At 41.1% G+C, this 24,055-nt stretch overlaps 2 protein-coding genes across 6 annotated transcripts in view; both read left to right on the top strand.

The window, feature by feature from the left end:
* Positions 1–1,195: 1,195 nt before the first annotated feature.
* On the top strand, positions 1,196–14,812 carry fads2 (fatty acid desaturase 2). Of its 5 annotated transcripts, none has more exons than XM_042320598.1 (14): positions 1,196–1,333; positions 1,672–1,774; positions 2,134–2,445; positions 4,728–4,838; positions 6,030–6,227; positions 6,466–6,567; positions 6,899–7,024; positions 10,719–10,779; positions 10,908–10,984; positions 13,254–13,351; positions 13,513–13,609; positions 13,830–13,909; positions 14,305–14,430; positions 14,564–14,812. In XM_042320598.1, the coding sequence occupies exons 3-14, from the start codon at positions 2,209–2,211 to the stop codon at positions 14,613–14,615; spliced, it is 1,365 nt and encodes a 454-aa protein (XP_042176532.1). In that variant the 5' UTR covers positions 1,196–1,333; positions 1,672–1,774; positions 2,134–2,208; the 3' UTR covers positions 14,616–14,812. The 5 variants fall into 5 exon arrangements, with proteins under 5 accessions (XP_042176532.1, XP_042176636.1, XP_042176587.1 ...); XM_042320653.1 differs by lacking the exon at positions 1,672–1,774 and adding an exon at positions 1,613–1,671 and having other exon boundaries at positions 1,200–1,333; XM_042320629.1 differs by having other exon boundaries at positions 1,200–1,333; positions 1,613–1,774.
* Positions 1,203–24,055, top strand: part of LOC112237566 (acyl-CoA Delta-6 desaturase-like) — an 83,041-nt gene continuing 60,188 nt past the window's right edge. The window contains exon 1 of the mRNA XM_042320749.1: positions 1,203–1,333. The gene's annotated coding sequence lies outside the window, so the exon portion shown is untranslated. The remainder of the gene's footprint in view (positions 1,334–24,055) is intronic.

The raw sequence follows: 24,055 nt of genomic DNA, 5'->3' as shown, positions 1-24,055 counted from the left end.
CTTCTTGATATGCCACACCTGTCAGGTGGATGGATTAATCAGCTTCTTGATATGTCACACCTGTCAGGTGGATGGATTAATCAGCTTCTTGATATGCCACACCTGTCAGGTGGATGGATTAATCAGCTTCTTGATATGCCACACCTGTCAGGTGGATGGATTAATCAGCTTCTTGATATGCCACACCTGTCAGGTGGATGGATTAATCAGCTTCTTGATATGCCACACCTGTCAGGTGGATGGATTAATCAGCTTCTTGATATGACACACCTGTCAAGTGGATGGATTAATCAGCTTCTTGATATGCCACACCTGTCAGGTGGATGGATTAATCAGCTTCTTGATATGACACACCTGTCAGGTGGATGGATTAATCAGCTTCTTGATATGCCACACCTGTCAGGTGGATGGATTAATCAGCTTCTTGATATGCCACACCTGTCAGGTGGATGGATTAATCAGCTTCTTGATATGCCACACCTGTCAGGTGGATGGATTAATCAGCTTCTTGATATGCCACACCTGTCAGGTGGATGGATTATCTTGATGAAGGAGAAATGCTCACTAACAGGGATGTAAACAAATGTGTTCACAAAATTTGAGAGAAACAATCTCTTTGTGCATATGGAACATTTCTGGGATAATTTTGTTTCAACTCATGAAACACTTTACATGTCGTGTTTTCTATTTTTGTATTGTGTTTTGTGTATTGTAATTTTACGTTATTTTATTTATTTTAATGAATGTAGTTCTGTATCTGTCTATTCATGTTGTGTATTATGTCATGTTTTATGTGTTGTGTGGACCTTAGGAAGAGTAGAAGCAGCTTTGCCTGTAGCTAATGGGGATCTGGATAAAATACTACACAGGAAAGCATCAGGCAGTCCTTTCTTCTTCTTGAGACAGCATGTAAACAGGCACTGTGTCAGGGGCGGGGCCCTGATTGCGTCCAAGAACGTCCTGATTGGTTGGAATAGGTAAATTATTGACATAGGAAAGTGATTGACAGACCAGAAAGCCAATCAGATAGAGGGCCGGCCATTTAAAAAAAATATATATATAATTCGGAAAGGCTGTTATGAACCAATTGCAGATATGGCAGCAGGCTAGTGAAACAACTCTATTGGACTAGAGACCCTCGAATGATCGGCTTTGAATTGTATAGTGAACGAGTGGGTGAATGACTGAGTGAGCTATAGGAACGAAACATACCGTTAGGAGTCTGCTGATGATTTGATTGGATAGATGATGAGACGGGTGATCAGAAAGAAGTACATGTATTTTTATGAATAAGAGACGGAGCGAGGAGAGGATTGCACATCTGGAAATGCTGGTGAGTGCAGCTATTCTATTCATTCTGTAGCCACATCATCATTGTATAATTGCGTTATATTGTTGATCACAATATAGCCTGATTTAATGTAATGTCATGTAGCCTGGGGATTTCTGTAACGGCTGACACGACTTTCGATTGTATCATGTGTGTCATTATACAGACATTAAAATGAAACACTCATAAAGGTTTGCACTGTGTGTCATATAAAACTCGAGAAACATATGCGGAACAGAAAAGGAGTCCATGCCTACACAATGGCGCTATCTTTTTTGTTAGAAAAGGAACTCCACGGAATTACAGGACCCAGACTGGCTGACATTCTTGCGCCTCTACAGGTATTCGTCATTCGATATTTTCAGCAAATGAATTGAACAACACATTTTGTTGTACAACGCTGTCTGGAAAACATCTCCCTTCCCTCTGGCAAAAGAATAGCAGGTTAGCGTTTTTCGTCATGAATGTTGTTCTGGAGGCAGCTCTGCCGAATGGTCACCAGCTAGCACAGTCACAGTCATCAAATCCGATTTTAAACCTAACCCTAATCTTAAATTAAGACAAAAAAGCAAATGTTTGTTTTTATTAATTTTTTAATATAGCCCATTTGACTTTGCAGCTGGCTTATCTAGTGGAAATCTCTCAGATCTGCCTCCAGGACAAGACTCATCCCAATAAAAATCAAACTGTAGAAGAGTCACACCATTTCACCATCTGGGTGTGACTTGGCTCAGACAGCATGATCTGATTCTGATTCCATTCCCTGACTTCCTCTCTGTACGTTGCATTTGACTGGTCCTCAGTGTGTTTCAGTTGGACAGACTGGACAGAGCGCAGCCGACACAGCGACGGTGTGAGTGGAGCAGAGAGAACCGAGGATGGGGGGCGGAGGTCAGCAGACGGAGTCAAGCGAGCCGGCCAAGTGTGACGGGGTTGGGCCCGGTGGAGGGCGAGGTGGCAGTGCAGTCTACACCTGGGAAGAGGTCCAGAAGCACTGCCACAGAAGCGACCAGTGGTTGGTCATCGACAGGAAGGTCTATAATATTACCCAGTGGGCGAAGAGACACCCGGGGGGCATCAGGGTCATCAGTCACTTTGCTGGAGAAGATGCCACGGTCAGTAGCCTAACTATGGAAGTTGTTGGTGAAATGTTCTCAAGTTATTCCAAGAAGACTGTTGCAAATGTTATAATGTTGTAGGTATGACATATTACAGTAGTTGTTAGTGGATCGTACATTATGATAATGACTTATTACACTAGTTGTTAGTGGATCGTACATTATGACTCTATTACATATTACAGTAGTTGTTAGTGGATCGTACATTATGATAATGACTTATTACACTAGTTGTTAGTGGATCGTACATTATGACTCTATTACATATTACAGTAGTTGTTAGTGGATCGTACATTATGATAATGACTTATTACACTAGTTGTTAGTGGATCGTACATTATGACTCTATTACATATTACAGTAGTTGTTAGTGGATCGTACATTATGACTCTATTACATATTACACTAGTTGTTAGTGGATCGTACATTATGACACTATTACATATTACACTAGTTGTTAGTGGATCGTACATTGTGATAATGACATATTACACTAGTTGTTAGTGGATCGTACATTATGACGCTATTACATATTACACTAGTTATTAGTGGATCGTACATTGTGATAATGACATATTACAGTAGTTGTTAGTGGATCGTACATTGTGATAATGACATATTACAGTAGTTGTTAGTGGATCGTACATTGTGATAATAACTTATTACACCGGTTGTTAGTGGATCGTACATTGTGATAATAACTTATTACACTAGTTGTTAGTGGATCGTACATTGTGATAATGACTTATTACACTAGTTGTTAGTGGATCGTACATTGTGATAATGACATATTACACTAGTTGCTGGTGGATCGTACATTGTGATAATGACATATTACACTAGTTGTTAGTGGATTGTACATTGTGATAATGACTTATTACACTAGTTGCTGGTGGATCGTACATTGTGATAATGACATATTACACTAGTTGTTAGTGGATCGTACATTGTGATAATGACATATTACACTAGTTGTTAGTGGATCGTACATTATGACTCTATTACATATTACAGTAGTTGTTAGTGGATCGTACATTGTGATAATGACATATTACAGTAGTTGTTAGTGGATCGTACATTGTGATAATGACATATTACAGTAGTTGTTAGTGGATCGTACATTGTGATAATAACTTATTACACTGGTTGTTAGTGGATCGTACATTGTGATAATAACTTATTACACTAGTTGTTAGTGGATCGTACATTGTGATAATGACTTATTACACTGGTTGTTAGTGGATCGTACATTGTGATAATGACTTATTACACTAGTTGTTAGTGGATCGTACATTGTGATAATGACTTATTACACTAGTTGTTAGTGGATCGTACATTGTGATAATGACATATTACACTAGTTGCTGGTGGATCGTACATTGTGATAATGACATATTACACTAGTTGTTAGTGGATTGTACATTGTGATAATGACTTATTACACTAGTTGCTGGTGGATCGTACATTGTGATAATGACATATTACACTAGTTGTTAGTGGATCGTACATTGTGATAATGACATATTACACTAGTTGTTAGTGGATCGTACATTGTGATAATGACTTATTACACTAGTTGTTAGTGGATCGTACATTGTGATAATGACATATTACACTAGTTGCTGGTGGATCGTACATTGTGATAATGACTATTACACTAGTTGTTAGTGGATTGTACATTGTGATAATGACTTATTACACTAGTTGCTGGTGGATCGTACATTGTGATAATGACATATTACACTAGTTGTTAGTGGATCGTACATTGTGATAATGACTTATTACACTAGTTGTTAGTGGATTGTACATTGTGATAATGACTTATTACACTAGTTGTTAGTGGATCGTACATTGATGGATCATGATAATGATCATAAAGCTGCAATATGCAAATGTTTAATAAGCAGTTCTATCTGTTCTATTTCTATGCTTCCTGTTCTTAAGTTTTCGTTTTTTGGGGGGGATCTTTTACTTTCGGTTTTGTTGTTTGTTTGCTGAGATATGCAAATATTTTTTGGTTATGAAAAAGTTATTTCCCATTTTTTCTCATACAATGATTCTCTACACTATACTTGTTTGTTTTGTCACATAAACTGAAATTAGAGCGAACTATTAGATATTAGATTAGGTAACAACCAGGAAACGTCGGAGCGATTTCTGCGTCTTTATTTAATCACACGGCGAATATTAATTATATTTTTGTACTGAGAGACAAATTAATGACATTTGTATGTATTTCTCTTAAACAACATAGATTGATCTATGTCTCTAATTTCTAGGACGCATTTTCCGCATTCCATCCCGATGCTAATTTTGTCAGGAAGTTTCTGAAGCCGTTGCTGATTGGAGAGCTGGCACCGACAGAGCCCAGCCAGGACCAGGGGAAAAACGTGAGGAGGCCAATCTTTCTCTCTCTCCCTCTACAGCATCACACCCATAACATACATCGTTGTTGGCTACATAATGAAACATAATGTGAAGCCTACAGCATCTCTCCCTCTGACACAGCATCACGCCCACTCTAACATACTGTAGGTTTAGGTAGGGACCCGGGGACCAACGTGAGGCCTGTCTTTCTCTGGCTGATAGGGAATTACATGCTTCTCAGACTGAATGCTGTGCAGAATGATACTTTCTACAATGTGTCAGAAGAACCGGGGACCAAGTCGTAGTGTGTCATCTTCAGTCATCTACTATAATAACTAGATCACATTATACCAGCCTGTCTATGTGCCCAGATGCCCCTATAACTAGATCACATTATACCAGCCTGTTTATATGCCCAGATGCCCCTATAACTAGATCACATTATACCAGCCTGTCTATATGCCCAGATGCCCCTATAACTAGATCACATTATACCAGCCTGTCTATGTGCCCAGATGCCCCTATAACTAGATCACATTATACCAGCCTGTTTATATGCCCAGATGCCCCTATAACTAGATCACATTATACCAGCCTGTCTATGTGCCCAGATGCCCCTATAACTAGATCACATTATACCAGCCTGTCTATGTGCCCAGATGCCCCTATAACTAGATCACATTATACCAGCCTGTCTATGTGCCCAGATGCCCCTATAACTAGATCACATTATACCAGCCTGTCTATGTGCCCAGATGCCCCTATAACTAGATCACATTATACCAGCCTGTCTATGTGCCCAGATGCCCCTATAACTAGATCACATTATACCAGCCTGTCTATGTGCCCAGATGCCCCTATAACTAGATCACATTATACCAGCCTGTTTATATGCCCAGATTCCCTGCTGCCCGCTGTCTGTTTACCTATTCAGGAGTCTTACATCTTATCCTGGTTCTCTTCAGCTTTCTGTTACTTCTATTTCCTTACCCTTCCTCTTCTTCTTCCTCTTCTTCTCTACAGGTTTCTCTTCTCAATTTACACTGTCCTTCTCCCTCTCCTGTCCTTCTCCCTCTCCCTTCCTGTCCTCTTCCTCCCCTCCACTCCCTCAATTCTCATCTCTCTACCATCATCCACCTTCCTTCTGGTTCATCTACTTTGAGAAAGATCCCATTACATATGTAATGATTATTGATCACCTCTAACCCATACAGGCAGCTCTGGTGCAGGACTTCCAGGCCCTGCGTGACCGTGTGGAGAAGGAGGGTCTCCTCCGAGCCCGCCCCCTCTTCTTCAGCCTCTACCTGGGCCACATCCTGCTACTAGAGGCCCTGGCTTTGGGCCTGCTCTGGGTCTGGGGGACCAGCTGGAGCCTCACACTGCTCTGTTCCCTCATGCTGGCCACGTCTCAGGTACCATTACAGTATTATTAGGGAGTACAAGAAGATCGTTGACAGGCAGATTCAAAGGTTAGGCATAGGGATCGAAGGTTAGGGTTAAGGTTAGGGTTAGCGTTAAGGTTAGGGTTATGATTAAGGTGAAGGTTAGGGGTGGTGAGGTTAGGTTATGGTGAGGGTTTATGTTAGCCATAGGGTTACCAAACCACCTTTCAGACACCGTTCAAATTCTGCCTTTCTTTTTCCCTCTCAGTCCCAAGCTGGCTGGCTGCAGCATGACTACGGCCACCTGTCAGTCTGCAAGAAATCTAGTTGGAATCACATACTCCAAAAGTTTGTCATTGGACACTTAAAGGTAGGCTGCTGGACAATGGTTTGACATTTGACAATACTGTTTCTTTAGGCGGATCTTCTGCTACTCTTTGGATAAGTTAATCGGACACAGTTTAAACCTAGATCTAGACTGAAAACCATTCTCAATGGATAATCTCCTTTGAAAGTACAGGTTTAATCTGTGTTCATGGAAATGGTCCTTTTCACTTTCCTACATTCAGTGGATCGTGAGCAGTGCAGTGTTACATTTCCAAGTTCACTGCTATACATTAGCCTTATTTCGTGTGGTGTCCAACCGTTGTAAGTGTAATTGTGTGTACCATTAATAAGTAACAGTAGCTGTGTGTTTCCAGGGTGCCTCTGCTAACTGGTGGAACCATCGTCACTTCCAGCACCACGCTAAACCCAACGTGTTTAGTAAAGATCCTGATGTTAACTCACTGCATGTCTTTGTCCTGGGAGACAAACAGCCTGTAGAGGTAGTTATCACTATAATATATTTGTGATTCCTGCCCCAACTGGACTCACAACCTTAGTACCTTTATGACCCATCTGACTTCCTGTCATATTTGAATAATAATCTAAATATTCATGTAATATTATCCATGTAATATTCAAATATCTATGTAATAGTTCATTAATTTAATGTAATATTCATGAAATAACTATGTAATAATATCCATGTAATATTTCATTAATTTAATATTCATGAAATAACCATGTAATAATATCCATGTAATAGTTCATTAATTTAATGTAATATTCATGAAATAACTATGTAATAATATCCATGTAATATTTCATTAATTTAATATTCATGAAATAACTATGTAATAATATCCATGTAATATTTCATTAATTTAATATTCATGAAATAACTATGTAATAATATCCATGTAATATTTCATTAATTTAATTTAATATTCATGAAATAACCATGTAATAATATCCATGTAGTAGTAAATATGTTAATGTAAAATTCAAATATCCTCTTAATATTTAACCTTAATATCCTCTTAACCCCTGTGTAGTCGTAACATTCTGTCTGCTCCCCTTGTCCTGAGGGTAAACAATGACCGGCCTTCACTAAAACCCCTAAAATAAAACATCTTGATTGAATTTTAAACCCCAAATCTATTTAGCATGAAGAAACAACCTGTCATTCATCACAAACGTTGTGAATATCTGAGGGTTTTCCCTCACAATGCAGAAAGACTGCATTCAATCAGTGGACACCCCTCGTTTCTATTACAGCACACCTGTCACACCTGTCATAATTGTTTAGAGGTTTACTATTATTATTATTGCTAAAGGTAGGTGTAAAAAGGTGTAAACAAACTTTTTAGCACACGTGTAGCCTAAGAAAATAGCGGGAATGTGCAGAAAGTAGTTTTTAATGCATTTTATTGAAGGGAAACAATAACAGTCTTGACATTTTTTGGCCACATCGTGATATATTCTTATATACTGTACAATGAGGAATTCAACTACAAAATACTAGTCTTCTCCCATTTTTTTAACCATTGCCCCCACCCACAAGGTGTATAAACAACAACAATAAATAATAATAAAATAAGATAAGATACAAAACAAAAACGTGAAGAACATAAATCAATCAACTCTAATTAGCACATGTAGGACAGTATGCAAGTGTGTGTGCATCGACTTTGCAGATGTATTTCTCCCATGTGCAGCACATAGTATTTGTTTTACAGTCCTTCTTTCGGGGGGCAGAATTGGCATCCTCTCTCTTGCCTGCCCCAGCTGCAGCCTCAGGTGGATCAGGACAAGATTCAGACCCCCTGAACAGCTTTCACAAGCGCTGCAGATGCTGCTGTGCAGGGGAGGCACTCCCTTCTTTGAATGTGTGGGGTTACAAGTGTCTTTCCCAGCTGCTCCAGGAACACCGCTTATCAGGCATCCAGATAGGGTTGATCTTGTTCCGTATCACGAAGGCATTGTATGAGGCCACATCAATGATGTTATGGAAGATGACCAGGGGCCAGCGGGCAGTCCTCCTGCAGCGAGACATCCACTGGTCGACATCCCTGTGTAGACTTGCATCTTCCAAGTATGATGTCATACTTTGCTGGCTTGCAGGGCATATACTGCCAGAAAGGACAGCGACCTATTGACCAAAGAGATTTACTATCAGTAAATAGTATCAGTGCCACAGAAAACAAACACATGAATCAATGATATTACAGCAATACGTAATAAAATGAACGGTCAAAATCACTTACATTACAGATATGAAAATGGAAATGAACCTCAGATTGGAACCAGTTGCTCATCCACTGTTACTTCAGGCCCAGGGTTGTAGAGGTATGGCAGACGCTCCACCGACTTCTCCCAGACCTCTTTTATGGCTCCACCCACTTCTCCCAGACCTCTATTATGGCTCCACCCACTTCTCCCAGACCTCTCTTATGGTCGCCAGTTTGTCTCTCACATGTCTTGCAGGTCTTGACTCACGGTCATCAAATCGTAGCATTCTTGAAAAAGTGTGGACGACTTTCAGTGGCATCATGGCACGGAAAATCTCCCATCTACTCTCTGCATCCCAGAGACTACATACTAGTCTCGCCTCTGGACCTATACACACCCTCTAAGATTAGCAGCCCTATGTAGACACGCAGGTCAATCCCATCCATACTTTCTCCATATTTACGGAAACCCTCCAAATTTGTCATCTCCAGGAGGATTTTTTAGATGGCTGGTGTGATGAACGTGTAGAATGTTGAGGTGATGTCCTGGGCATGGGAAACGGCATGTCTTGTGGGCCCTGGGGTCATCCTTAGGACATTTTGTGCTGCCATCCCGCCTTGGTTGTCATATGGTGACAAGGACCATGTCATTTTGCTGTTCTTTGACAAAAATGTCTCTCTTTCAGCTCTGGGTTGTATTCTTCTTCATCTGAAGATGATGCATCGTGCTCTGGGTTGTATTCTTCACCATCTTCTTCTTCAGATTCCTCCTTCTCTTATAAATCATTGTTCTCTGGTTCCTCCTGGACATCTGATAAAATCAGATCTATGACCTGTTGGGCACTGAAACCTGCACTCATGGCTTCAGCAAAGGGAGAACTGGGAGGATCTGCAGCATCTTTATACCTCCTTCTCTGACTGCATTCCCCCATATTAAACAATGCTTTCAAGACATGTTTATTTTGTCTGAAAATGTGTTTATTTTGTCTGAAATTTGGATGATTTAGTCCCCTCCATGTGTGGGCTCGTGGAGGGGTCATGGAGGGGTCGTGGAAGGGTCGTGGAGGGGTCGTGGAAGGGTCGTGGAGGGGTCGTGGAGGGGAGACGCTGCACATCCACAAGAAAGTTTTAGTTTGGTCTGAGTTCAATCAGCAGCACATAATCTACATTTATCATTGTGTGTGTGTGCGTGCGTGCGTGTGTGTGTGCGTAGGTGCGTGCGTGCGTGCGTGTGTGTGTGTGTGTGTTTGTGGTGTGTAAATTAATTTAGAACTGCCGGGTCAAAAATGACCCTAAAACAATCTTTGTACCCTGGTGGTGTACAGACAATCTTTGTACCCTGTTGGTGTACAGCTTTAATGGAAATATGAACAGAGGCGATGTTTCACTTGTTGTAATGTTGGGGGTCACTCTAGGAAACGTCATCAAATTTCAAGTTGAAAAAATACCCTTTAGGGGGTTTTCTCTGCTGTTAAACATAGTGGGTCATGTTTGACCTTTAAGACAACATGTTCATTAAATTAATGTAATATTCATGAAATAACCATGTAATAATATCCATGTAATATTCAAATATCCATGTAATAGCTCATTAATTTAATGTAATATTCATGAAATAACCATGTAATAATATCCATGTAATAGCTCATTAATTTAATGTAATATTCATGAAATAACTATGTAATATTATCCATGTAATATTCAAATATCTATGTAATAGCTCATTAATTTTATGTAATATTCATGAAATAACCATGTAATAATATCCATGTAATAGCTCATTAATTTAATGTAATATTCATGAAATAACCATGTAATAATATCCATGTATTATTCAAATATCCATGTAATAGCTCATTAATTTAATAATAATAATGTCCATGTAACGGTTTGTCTCAGTCGTGTTAAAACGGTATTCGTGTTTCTGTGTAAGATCCATCTGTCTCCTTGTCTCTGTCTATTGCAGTATGGTATAAAGAAGTTGAAGTACATGCCCTACCATCACCAACACCAGTACTTCTTCCTCAGTAAGTTGCTGAACACGTTTCATTGGATTTCTGTATAGAATCACATCAACTTTCATTGAACACGTAAAAGGAAAAGACAGACAGCTGATGTATGTATGTAATACCAATATTTCCCTTCTGTGTTTCAGTTGGACCTCCACTACTTATTCCAGTGTATTTCCACATCCAGATATTGCGGACCATGTTTTTACGACAGGACTGGATGGTGAGATTTCATACCAACTAAATGTAGACTTAATCCTCTTCATTCCCATCTGGAATATAAGGGCTTCCACGAGAGAGTAATGATATGATGTTTAGGACCTTGAGCGTGGCTGAGGTGCACCTATGACCAGCTCGGAAAGCAGATTGCATAGCGGAAAGGTACGATGGGATTCGAAATGGTCGGTGATCTGTTTGTTAACTTGGCTTTCGAAGACCTTAGAAAGGCAGGGTAGGATAGGTATGACTATGCTCACACCTGGGGGCAATAAAATCCTTGTTCGTTGCTCACCAAAGCTAGTGAGCAATAATATTGTACTACCAACAACACACTGACTGTACCATCAGAAATGACTAAAATAAAAATCAAATTTTATCACATACACATGGTTAGCAGATGTTAATGCGAGTGTGGCGAAATGCTTGTGCTTCTAGTTCCAACCGTGCAGTAAAATCTAACAAGTAATCTAACAATTTCACAACAACTACCTTATACACACACATGTAAAGGATGAATAAGAATATGTACATATAAATATATGGATGAGTGAGGGCCGAACAGCATAGGCAAGATGCAGTAGATGGTGTAGAGTACAGTATAACACTTAATGAGATGAGTAATGTAGGGTATGTAAACATTATATAAAGTGGCATTGTTTAAAGTGACTAGTGATACATTTATTACATCCAATTTTTTATTATTAAAGTGGCTAGAGACTTGAGTCCGTATGTTGGCAGCAGCCACTCAATGTTAGTGATGGCTGTTTAACAGTCTGATGGCCTTGAGATGGAAGCTGTTTTTCAGTCTCTCGGTCCAGCTTTGATGCACCTGTACTGACCTCGCCTTCTGGATGATAGCGGGGTGAACAGGCAGTGGCTCGGGTGGTTGATGTCCTTGATCTTTATGGACTTCCTGTGACATCGGGTGAACTATCGTCCTTATCACCGTGATGATTGTTGCTTTGCAGTCATCCTATAGGGAAATAGGGGTGATTTTAGCAAAAACAAAAATATGGGATGTATGCACTAAATGCACTAAACAATACATTAATTGCACTGTAATGGTGACAAACGGCGCCCACAAACTGTTAGGGCCGACATATAGCTGTCCCTTCATCTTACCACTGCTACACCTGGCTATCAGCGGAGCCTTGTCTGGCAGCGAAACAGTTCATTCAGCCTCATTTACTGTCTTTAAAAAAACATAGCTGATATGGCTGACTTGGTTAAACAAATGTGGTTTCTAATGACAATTTGAGATGTACAAACTTTGGCATAAGGGGACGACAAGTGGATAAGAGGAAATCTGAAATTTCGTTTAAGACTTTAATGAGCAAGTACGTAGTAAATATAACTATTTGTTCAGCGCTTTTGAAATGTACAGCGACAGAATTCAGAACACGGGCCATTCTTCAAGTGTTCAACCTGTACACCAAGTCAGAACCGTAGGATAAATAAAGGGGGATATAAGCAGACATGGAAAGCTCTTAAGATATTAAATGATAACATGTCTCTAAATCAGCCTGTAGGCTACATGTGCACCACCAAGTCAGAACAGTAGAGTAAGTTATGAGGGGGAAAAGGACCAAATTATTAGGGTGAGGCATATCGGCTACTAACAGCTTACTACACAACATACACTTGATTTACTTTCTTAGCTACAGTATACATATCTCCCTGGCATATTACATCATCAACCAACTTGTTGTGTCTATGTCCATCGGCCGATGAGCTTTGATACGTTCCATCTATAATTTCTAATAAATGTGGGGCTCAAAAAATGAATGATGTGTTGCCACTGGGTAGGAACCCCAGATGTAAGAGAAGGTACGGTGGGATTCGAAATGGTCTGTGATCTGTTTGTTAACTTGGCATTCGAAGGCCTTAGAAAGGCAGGGCAGGATAGATATGATTATGATTATGATTATGATTATTATTAGTATTATTATGCTCACACCTGGGGGCACTAAATCCTTGTTCGTTGCTCACTAAAGCTAGCGAGCATAATACCACTAACACTGACTGTACCATCAGAAATGACTAGCTTCCTAATCAACAGTGATAATTGTTGCTTTGCTAGGAACCCCAGATGTCATTATGTCTGTCCGTAATGCTTCCTAATCAACAGTGATAATTGTTGCTTTGCTAGGAACCCCAGATGTCATTATGTCTGTCCGTAATGCTTCCTAATCAACAGTGATAATTGTTGCTTTGCTAGGAACCCCAGATGTGATCATGTCTGTCCGTAATCCCAATCTTTGTCTCCTGTGAAGGATCTGGCGTGGTCGATGAGTTTCTACCTTCGCTTCTTCTGCTGTTACTATCCCTTCTTTGGTTTCTTTGGCTCAGTAGCATTGATCAGCTTCGTCAGGTAAAGTATGAACTGAGAGGGAGCTCAAAGCTTAACTCATTCATTTGTTGTATTCAAACTATCTACAGTATTAGAAAACAACACAATGCTGTGCTTGATGTAATAATGTAATATAATATTGAGGCTGAATAATTATATTGTGAATATTGTACCGTATATAGGTTTTTGGAAAGCCACTGGTTTGTATGGGTGACCCAGATGAATCACCTTCCTATGGAGATAGATCACGAGAGACACCAGGACTGGCTCACCATGCAGGTAACATTACTAGACAACTGGGTCTTGTCTTGGAGTAGCAGGGCTGATCTAGGATCAGGTCCCCCCTGTCCATACATTCCTATTCATTATAATCTTAAAAGGCTAAACTGATCTGGGAACAGCAGTCCTGAGTACAGGTCCAGGAGTGTTTTCTGGGGCTGTGCCTTCTGTAGTTCTCCAGCAGAGGGAGCTGTAAACGTGTCTCTTTCTCTGGTCTTAGTTGAGTGCTACTTGCAACATTGAACAGTCAACCTTCAACGACTGGTTCAGTGGACACCTCAACTTTCAGATTGAACACCAGTAAGTGAAACAAATATCCCACCTTACTGTTGTCTGTCAAACAGTATATAGTGTATTTATATGGCCATTTATCAGGTCACTGACATACTAAAGTTATAGTTTTAGTTTTAGTTATAGTTTAAGTTTATAGTTTAAGTATTCAGCTTCATTCGATCTTAAATATAACTTGTTGTTTGTACTAAATACTCTACCTCGTAATAGTGTTTAGATACAATATTGATACAATCCTACTCAGAAACGGAGGTTTCTCTGAAAAAACTCTGATTATGTCTGATCTCTCTCTCCTTCCTCCTCCCCCACTCTCTCTCTCTCTCTCGCTGCCTCTTTCTCTAATCTCTCTCTCCCTCTCTCTCCTCCCCCCACTCTCTCTCTGCCTCTCCCCCTCTGTCTCCCAGTCTGTTTCCTACCATGCCCCGTCATAACTACCACCTGGTGGCTCCTCTGGTTCGTGCTTTGTGTGAGAAACATGGAGTTCCCTACCAGGTCAAGACTTTGCAGAAAGGCATGACTGATGTTGTCAGGTAAAGTGTTTTAATGAATACTTGTATAGTGCTATTCCTCTGGGAATAGATTGTACATCATAAGGTGATACCTGCTGCTCTCAGTCTCCTATGTGATTTACCTGGTTCTTTATCCACCTCTGTTCTTCTCCAGGTCACTGAAGAAGTCAGGGGATCTGTGGCTGGATGCGTATCTCCATAAATAAATCCCTTCCTGACTCTGGACGGGATTTAATCCATCGCAGATTAACGACCTGCGAACAGAGAGGACATTTCCTGGATGTTTTTGATGATAATGATCGCTGCAAACATTATTGTGATATAATTGTTTTAATCCTTGTCAGCAGTGAATGGGGATCCATAGCATAAATAGAGGGTTTATATAGTAGGGCCAGGCGTTTTTTTTAAAACAAAAAAACTATTTATTGACCAATATTCCAGCATTATCCACTGGGTTTGATGCAGGCAGAAAATCCTAGGAAATGCTCTGTAATTGACACAAGTCTCAGTCATTCCAGTCTGGTTGTCCATTCGTTTCTGGTGGAGGGGTCACCTGAACCAGGGGAGGCGCAGCATATGAATCTTAATTCCACAAAACCTATTATTTGGCAGGGAATTCTATTTGTAGATCAGTGATTTTACACCTCGTTTTTCTCAAGCTGATCGCCTCCAACAGACTCAATCCCTGATGACAGGAGGTTATATAAATGGGGCAATTTGGACACTTAAAGGGGAAATACTATGAATCCAAGCAGAAAATATAAGTGTACAATAAAACATCTCTATCGCTTGAAATTCCCCGCTGGGATGTTCTTTGCAGACAACAATATATTCTGCAAAACCTGCAATTTAGCGTCACATTTTAAATGGAAAAACAGGATAGACCGGATAGACAGCCATCTGACATAATTATGCAGTCTCAGAAGAATGCTTCAACCTTGAAACGTTGCGGGGGATATATAGTGGAACAGTCTCGTCCTTACATAACAAGACAACATCAATCAACAACAATATTTCACGACGTCTTCGTTGTGTTAATTAACATATGGGTATGATAGGCATTTTTCTATCCGAAAATGTAGAGGGGTGAAATATAGACTATTTTCAGAATACTAACGGCTCGCCTATTTTCATTTACTATAGAAAGAACACATTTTATCCATCTCTGTTAAGATGTCAGTATTTGGAGATGCGCTTCTCCGCCTCCACAAGGTTCATGTAAAAGCGAAGCTACTCGGAGTGATATTCTAACACTGTTGAATAGTTCTCTGCCTGTAAATACACTCTATCAGCCAGAACAACTTTAACATCTTCACCCAGCTCTCATACACGATGTGTGACAGTGGATTTGTCCGTTACTGTGTTTTTGCGGCTCGGTTCTTTTCACGTGTCTTAATGAAGGTGCGCAATTTGGGATTGTCAATGGGATGTTGGCGCTTGCAAAAGCAATATATATCCTCATCATTTACGTTGGTACACGTGTTTAATGAAAATGGCTAGTTTGTTCGGCTACATTTTCTTAGATAACATGCCTACTATTCCTATATAATTTTGATAACAGACAATGAGTAAGTAAAATATTTATGCCGATTTATTTCCTTAGGGTAATCATTTGGTGCATTAGTCTAAAGTGCATGCTGTTGATGCAAATATTTTATTTTAATGTCATTTGAAGTCAAGCCACACGGTTGGGAATTGATTTTGGACTAATTGGATAATTATGTTAGATGATCACGGTGTGAGAAAGCGCTATATCGGACACGGGGTAGAAAAACAACAACCGAAGAACCAAAACGCCTGGCCCTAATCATTGGTGCCACCCTGTTTTAACAACATTTATGTATTTACGTATATTAAAATAAATGTGTTTATACCTTATATTACATATATTTAAATATATGGACATATTACTAAATTGGCCTTTTTGATATATTTCTACATATATGTTTATATATTTAAATATATGTTGCCATGTATTTAAATGAATGGAAATGTTTGCTTTTTACCTGAATGATACTGTAGCTAAGCTACATAAATAAAAACAATCCATGCGTAAAACTACCAAGGTCAGGACTGAATCACAATAGCCTGCTCTGGTATACTTTGAAAAGTCTGACTGACTGACAACTAAAAGAGTGGTTTCAATCATCTTTATTGTTGGCTCAAATAACTTGGTCCGTTGTTGAATTGTTACCTGGGAGTCAACGGAAGGTCGCATCTGAAACAATATAATGTATATAATTACCTCTGTGCTCTAAACATCTGAATGTGGAAATTATGTCTTTCTACTACATCCGGTTGATACTAACGACGTTAATTCCTTCACCTCCAGTGTCCATTTTCAGACTCAGAAGTTGACAGTTACCCTGTGGATAATGCTGAGACAGGTTGACAGTTACCCTGTGGATAATGCTGAGACAGGTTGACAGTTACCCTGTTACCCCCCTCCCGTACATCAACAGTGGGATTTCAACAGTTGTTTTTATTTTTGTGTAAAATTAAATATGGCCTGTTCCCATTATTTGTATCCGTTTGCATCACTTTCAATGGGGAACTTTTATTTTGAAGGCAAACTGCAAATTCCACTATTGTGACTAATCCTTATTGTGCTAACTTCACATAGGTGTGAATTCCCGAAGTCAGTTGTTTCCCGCAGTTGTAGCCTATAGCATGCTGCCGGCAGTATCTAAAGTGGCCAAGATTTGTGGTTAAGGCTAAGGTTAGGTTGAACTCACATTGTAAGAAGATAAATTGTAGAAATAGGCAGCATGTATGACTTTGTGGCTGTGGTAAATAGTGACGAATTAGAATTAGCACATGACACATATTTATTTTTTTAAATTTATTTTACCTTTATTTAACCAGGTAGGCAAGTTGAGAACAAGTTCTCATTTACAATTGCGACCTGGCCAAGATAAAGCAAAGCAGTTCGACAGATACAACGACACAGAGTTACACATGGAGTAAAACAAACATACAGTCAATAATACAGTATAAACAAGTCTATATACAATGTGAGCAAATGAGGTGAGAAGGGAGGTAAAGGCAAAAAAGGCCATGGTGGCGAAGTAAATACAATATAGCAAGTAAAACACTGGAATGGTAGTTTTGCAATGGAAGAATGTGCAAAGTAGAAATAAAAATAATGGGGTGCAAAGGAGCTAAATAAATAAATTAATTAAAAATAAATACAGTTGGGAAAGAGGTAGTTGTTTGGGCTAAATTATAGGTGGGCTATGTACAGGTGCAGTAATCTGTGAGCTGCTCTGACAGTTGGTGCTTAAAGCTAGTGAGGGAGATAAGTGTTTCCAGTTTCAGAGATTTTTGTAGTTCGTTCCAGTCATTGGCAGCAGAGAACTGGAAGGAGAGGCGGCCAAGAAAGAATTGGTTTTGGGGGTGACTAGAGAGATATACCTGCTGGAGCGTGTGCTACAGGTGGGAGATGCTATGGTGACCAGCGAGCTGAGATAAGGGGGACTTTACCTAGCAGGGTCTTGTAGATGACATGGAGCCAGTGGGTTTGGCGACGAGTATGAAGCGAGGGCCAGCCAACGAGAGCGTACAGGTCGCAATGGTGGGTAGTATATGGGGCTTTGGTGATAAAACGGATTGCACTGTGATAGACTGCATCCAATTTGTTGAGTAGGGTATTGGAGGCTATTTTGTAAATGACATCGCCAAAGTCGAGGACTGGTAGGATGGTCAGTTTTACAAGGGTATGTTTGGCAGCATGAGTGAAGGATGCTTTGTTGCGAAATAGGAAGCCAATTCTAGATTTAACTTTGGATTGGAGATGTTTGATATGGGTCTGGAAGGAGAGTTTACAGTCTAACCAGACACCTAAGTATTTGTAGTTGTCCACGTATTCTAAGTCAGAGCCGTCCAGAGTAGTGATGTTGGACAGGCTGGTAGGTGCAGGTAGCGATCGGTTGAAGAGCATGCATTTAGTTTTACTTGTATTTAAGAGCAATTGGAGGCCACGGAAGGAGAGTTGTATGGCATTGAAGCTTGCCTGGAGGGTTGTTAACACAGTGTCCAAAGAAGGGCCGGAAGTATACAGAATGGTGTCGTCTGCGTAGAGGTGGATCAGGGACTCACCAGCAGCAAGAGCAACCTCATTGATGTATACAGAGAAGAGAGTCGGTCCAAGAATTGAACCCTGTGGCACCCCCATAGAGACTGCCAGAGGTCCGGACAGCAGACCCTCCGATTTGACACACTGAACTCTATCAGAGAAGTAGTTGGTGAACCAGGCGAGGCAATTATTTGAGAAACCAAGGCTGTCGAGTCTGCCGATGAGGATGTAGTGATTGACAGAGTCGAAAGCCTTGGCCAGATCAATGAATACGGCTGCACAGTAATGTTTCTTATCGATGGCGGTTAAGATATCGTTTAGGACCTTGAGCGTGGCTGAGGTGCACCCATGACCAGCTCTGAAACCAGATTGCATAGCAGAGAAGGTATGGTGAGATTCGAAATGGTCGGTAATCTGTTTGTTGACTTGGCTTTCGAAGACCTTAGAAAGGCACGGTAGGATAGATATAGGTCTGTAGCAGTTTGGGTCAAGAGTGTCCCCCCTTTGAAGAGGGGGATGACCGCAGCTGCTTTCCAATCTTTGGGAATCTCAGACGACACGAAAGAGAGGTTGAACAGGCTAGTAATAGGGGTGGCAACAATTTCGGCAGATAATTTTAGAAAGAAAGGGTCCAGATTGTCTAGCCCGGCTGATTTGTAGGGGTCCAGATTTTGCAGCTCTTTCAGAACATCAGCTGAATGGATTTGGGAGAAGGAGAAATGGGGAAGGCTTGGGCGAGTTGCTGTTGGGGGTGCAGTGCTGTTGTCCGGGGTAGGAGTAGCCAGGTGGAAAGCATGGCCAGCCGTAGAAAAATGCTTATTGAAATTCTCAATTATGGTGGATTTATCATTGGTGACAGTGTTTCCTATCTTCAGTGCAGTGGGCAGCTGGGAGGAGGTGTTCTTATTCTCCATGGACTTTACAGTGTCCCAGAACTTTTTTGAGTTAGTGTTGCAGGAAGCAAATTTCTGCTTGAAAGAGCTAGCCTTGGCTTTTCTAACTGCCTGTGTATAATGGTTTCTAGCTTCCCTGAACAGCTGCATATCACGGGGGCTGTTCGATGCTAATGCAGAACGCCATAGGATGTTTTTGTGTTGGTTAAGGGCAGTCAGGTCTGGGGAGAACCAAGGGCTATATCTGTTCCTGGTTCTAAATTTCTTGAATGGGGCATGTTTATTTAAGATGGTTAGGAAGGCATTTTTAAAAATATCCAGGCATCCTCTACTGACGGGATGAGATCAATATCCTTCCAGGATACCCCGGCCAGGTCGATTAGAAAGGCCTGCTCGCAGAAGTGTTTCAGGGAGCGTTTTACAGTGATGAGTGGAGGTCGTTTGACCGCTGACCCATTACGGATGCAGGCAATGAGGCAGTGATCGCTGAGATCTTGGTTGAAGACAGCAGAGGTGTATTTAGAGGGGAAGTTGGTTAGGATGATATCTATGAGGGTGCCCGTGTTTAAGGCTTTGGGGAGGTACCTGGTAGGTTCATTGATAATTTGTGTGAGATTGAGGGCATCAAGTTTAGATTGTAGGATGGCTGGGGTGTTAAGCATGTTCCAGTTTAGGTCACCTAGCAGCACGAACTCTGAAGATAGATGGGGGGCAATCAGTTCACATATGGTGTCCAGAGCACAGCTGGGGGCAGAGGGTGGTCTATAGCAGGCGGCAACGGTGAGAGACTTGTTTTTAGAGAGGTGGATTTTTAAAAGTAGAAGTTCAAATTGTTTGGGTACAGACCTGGATAGTAGGACAGAACTCTGCAGGCTATCTTTGCAGTAGATTGCAACACCGCCCCCTTTGGCAGTTCTATCTTGTCTGAAAATGTTGTAGTTTGGAATTAAAATTTCTGAATTTTTGGTGGTCTTCCTAAGCCAGGATTCAGACACAGCTAGAACATCCGGGTTGGCTGAGTATGCTAAAGCAGTGAATAGAACAAACTTAGGGAGGAGGCTTCTAATGTTAACATGCATGAAACCAAGGCTATTACGGTCACAGAAGTCATCAAAAGAGAGCGCCTGGGGAATAGGAGTGGAGCTAGGCACTGCAGGGCCTGGATTCACCTCTACATCGCCAGAGGAACATATGAGGAGTAGAATAAGGGTACGGCTAAAAGCTATGAGAATTGGTCGTCTAGAACGTCTGGAACAGAGAGTAAAAGGAGGTTTCTGGGGCGATAAAATAGCATCAAGGTATAATGTACAGACAAATCTATGGTAGGATGTGAATACAGTGGAGGTAAACCTAGGTATTGAGTGATGAAGAGAGAGATATTGTCTCTAGAAACATCATTGAAACCAGGAGATGTCATTGCATGTGTGGGTGGTGGAACTAATAGTTTGGATAAGGTATAGTGAGCAGGACTAGAGGCTCTACAGTGAAATAAGCCAATAAACACTAACCAGAACAGCAATGGACAAGACATATTGACATTAAGGAGAGGCATGCTTAGTCGAGTGATCAAAAGGGTCCAGTGAGTGGAGAGGTTGGTTGGTGATTTAGACAGCTAGCCAGGGCATCGGTAGCAAGCTAGCATAGGATGGAGGTCTGTTGTTAGCCACCTCTTGCGTTCCGTCAGTAGATTAGTGGGGTTCCGTGTGGTAGAGGGGATTAATCCAAATCACACAACAACAACAAAAACAATAGATATAGTTATAGAGGCCCAAGAAGAAAACATAATAATAATAAAAATAAATAAATTGTCCAATTGTCTATTCAGATAGCAGCCGGTAAGACAGCTAACGGTTAGCAGGCCGCAGATGGGCGTTCAGGTAACGTCGCGACGGAGGAGCCAGCCGGATCTCTTTCGGGTAGATAACGTCGGCAGTCCAGTTGTGAAGGCCTGGTGGGGCTCCGCGTAGGCAGTAAAACGGGTCCGGATAGGTGACTGCAGCCCAGGAGTGATTGATTGAACTCAGGAGTGATTGACGGAGCTGGCTAGCTCCGGAATAATTGATGTTTGCTCCGGAATCGACGAAGGCCGATAGTCACACGGATAGCAGCTAGCTAGCTGTGAGATCCGGGTATGAATGTCCAGAGAGCAGTCGAAATCCAGGGACATGGAGAGAAAAATTGGTCCGGTATGTTCCGTTCCGAGCCGCGCTGCGCCGTACAGAACTGGCGATAGATTTTCGAGCTAAAGGATAGCTGATGACCACAAACCGTGGTTAGCTGAATACTAACGATTTGCCAGTAAAGGAGCTAACTAGCTTCTGAACTAGCTTCTGGATTAGCTTCTGGCTAGTTTCTGGCTAGCTTCTTGGAGGATTACAGATTTGAGGTAAATAATACTTTTTTATAAATATAAATTGGTGAGGCGGGTTGCAGGAGAGTGTTTTGAAGATGAGTTGATGGAAAATAAAAATAAAATGTATGTGAAAAAAAGTTGTAAATATATATATATACAGGACACGACAAGACGAGGACAAAAGACGTCTGAACTGCTATGCCACCTTGGAGCGAATACATATGGCTTCATCAACAACAGTAATGTGTGATTTGTGAAAAGTTGTACAATAAAAATACCCGGTAAATTTAACTAGTTACCCAGCCAAGCAGATACCACTAGTAGAGTGATTTTGGTTGTGAAATGAGTAAAAATGCACTTGGGGTTCCCGAGTTGCACAGCGGTCTAAGACACTGCATCTTAGTGCTAGAGGCGTCGCTACAGACCCTGGTTTTATTCCAGGCTGTATCACAACCGGCCGTGATTGGGAGTTCCACAATTGACCTAGCGTCGTCCAGGTTAGGGTTTGGCCGGGGTAGGCCGTCATTGTATATAAGAATTTGTTCTTAACTGACTTACCTAGTTAAATAAAGATTAAATAAAAATACGATAAAAAATGAAAAGCTTTGTCCTTTAGAACAAAAAGCAATTTACCACTTGGCTGTAAATGGAACAGCGAGGACACTTGAATCAGGCTAGTGACATCTGACCTGTCCCAATTCACCTTCATAACCTAGCCTGGTGGAACCTGTCCCAACTCACCTTCATAACCTAGACTGGTGGAACCTGTCCCAATTCACCTTCATAACCCGGCCTGGTGGAACCAACCTGTCCCAATTCACCTTCATAACCTAGTCTGGTGTAATCTGTCCCAATTCCCCTTCATAACCTAGGATGGTGTAACCTGTCCCAATTCACCTTCATAACCTAGCCTGGTGGAACCTGTCCCAATTTACCTTCATAACCTAGCCTGGTGGAACCAACCTGTCCCAATTCACCTTCATAGCCTATCCTGATGAGACCTGTCCCAATTCATTTTCATAACCTGGCCTGGTGGAACCTGTCGCAATTTACCTTCATAGCCTAGCCTGGTGGAATCTGTCCCAATTCACCTTCATAACCTAGCCTGGTGGAACCTGTCCCAATTCACCTTCATAACCTAGCCTGGTGGAACCTGTCCCAATTCACCTTCATAACCTAGCCTGGTGGAACCTGTCCCATTTCACCTTCATAACCTAGCCTGGTGGAACCTGTCCCAATTCACCTTCATAACCTAGCCTGGTGGAACCAACCTGTCCCAATTCACCTTCATAACCTAGCCTGATGGAACCTGTCCCAATTCACCTTCATAACCTAGCCTGGTGGAACCGACCTGTCCCAATTCACCTTCATAACCTAGCCTGGTGGAACCTGTCCCAATTCACCTTCATAACCTAGCCTGGTGGAACCGACCTGTCCCAATTCACCTTCATAACCTAGCCTGGTGGGACCTGTCCCAATTCACCTTCATAACCTAGCCTGTTGGAACCTGTCCCAATTCACCTTCATAACCTAGCCTGGTGGAACCTGTCCCAATTCACCTTCATCAGTGGGTGCGGTTCCCCTTTAAATCTCGTGTAAGGCCAGATTCTGTTTCAAGAGACACCCAACCCTTCTCTAAAGCTAGCAAGCAACACATTGCTTGGCTAGTCAAGATAATTTTTTTATTCATTTTTAGAATAGCTTTGGCAATTAAATTATATTTAATACATACTTGACATTAACTGAACTCTACACAACTTTAAATTTTATACAAATTTTTACACACAATTCTTACCTTGATTAGTCACACTGCACGTTTGTGGCAAGCTAAAGAAGGAGCTAGCTAGCGAGGGAGGTGTTTTAGCAAGCTTCATGAACATTTTTTACCTTTATTTAACTAGGCAAGTCAGTTAATTAAGAACAAATTCTTATTTTCAATGACAGCCTAGGAACTGCCTGTTCAGGGGCAGAACGACAGATTTGTACCTTGTCAGCTCGGGGATATGAACCTTTGTAACCTTCCGGTTACTAGTCCAACTCTCTAACCAGTAGGCCGCCCCAAAACTCTTGCTTGCAGTTGAAGAAGTCTTTTCCTCTGTCACCAAACAGGTTAAAAACATATTTAAATAAAATTGTATGAGTGTTTAGTGAAAAATATTTTCTTTCTGAATAAAATTCTAAATTGTCAGTTGGAGCCAGGGATGGGGCTCGGGACCATTTCAAATTGTGATGGACAGCTCGGGACACCAAGGATGGACAGTAAATATATTTACAAATATGTTCTATGTTCAAGTGCTTTTCGAAATATACATCTTGTTTAATTTT

The sequence above is a fragment of the Oncorhynchus tshawytscha genome, linkage group LG01 (assembly GCF_018296145.1).
Source record: "Oncorhynchus tshawytscha isolate Ot180627B linkage group LG01, Otsh_v2.0, whole genome shotgun sequence".
Classification (NCBI taxonomy): Eukaryota; Metazoa; Chordata; class Actinopteri; order Salmoniformes; family Salmonidae; genus Oncorhynchus; species Oncorhynchus tshawytscha.
Note: the sequence above shows the minus strand (reverse complement) of the source record. Positions and strands in the feature narration are given on the sequence as shown.

Bases quoted from the DNA above. Each gene is read 5' to 3' on its own strand.
- fads2 (XM_042320598.1), top strand. From the start codon at position 2,209: ATGGGGGGCGGAGGTCAGCAGACGGAGTCAAGCGAGCCGGCCAAGTGT. The intron at 2,446-4,727 runs GTCAGTAGCCTA...TCTAATTTCTAG, and splicing joins TTGCTGGAGAAGATGCCACG to GACGCATTTTCCGCATTCCA. The intron at 10,780-10,907 runs GTAAGTTGCTGA...TCTGTGTTTCAG, and splicing joins ACACCAGTACTTCTTCCTCA to TTGGACCTCCACTACTTATT.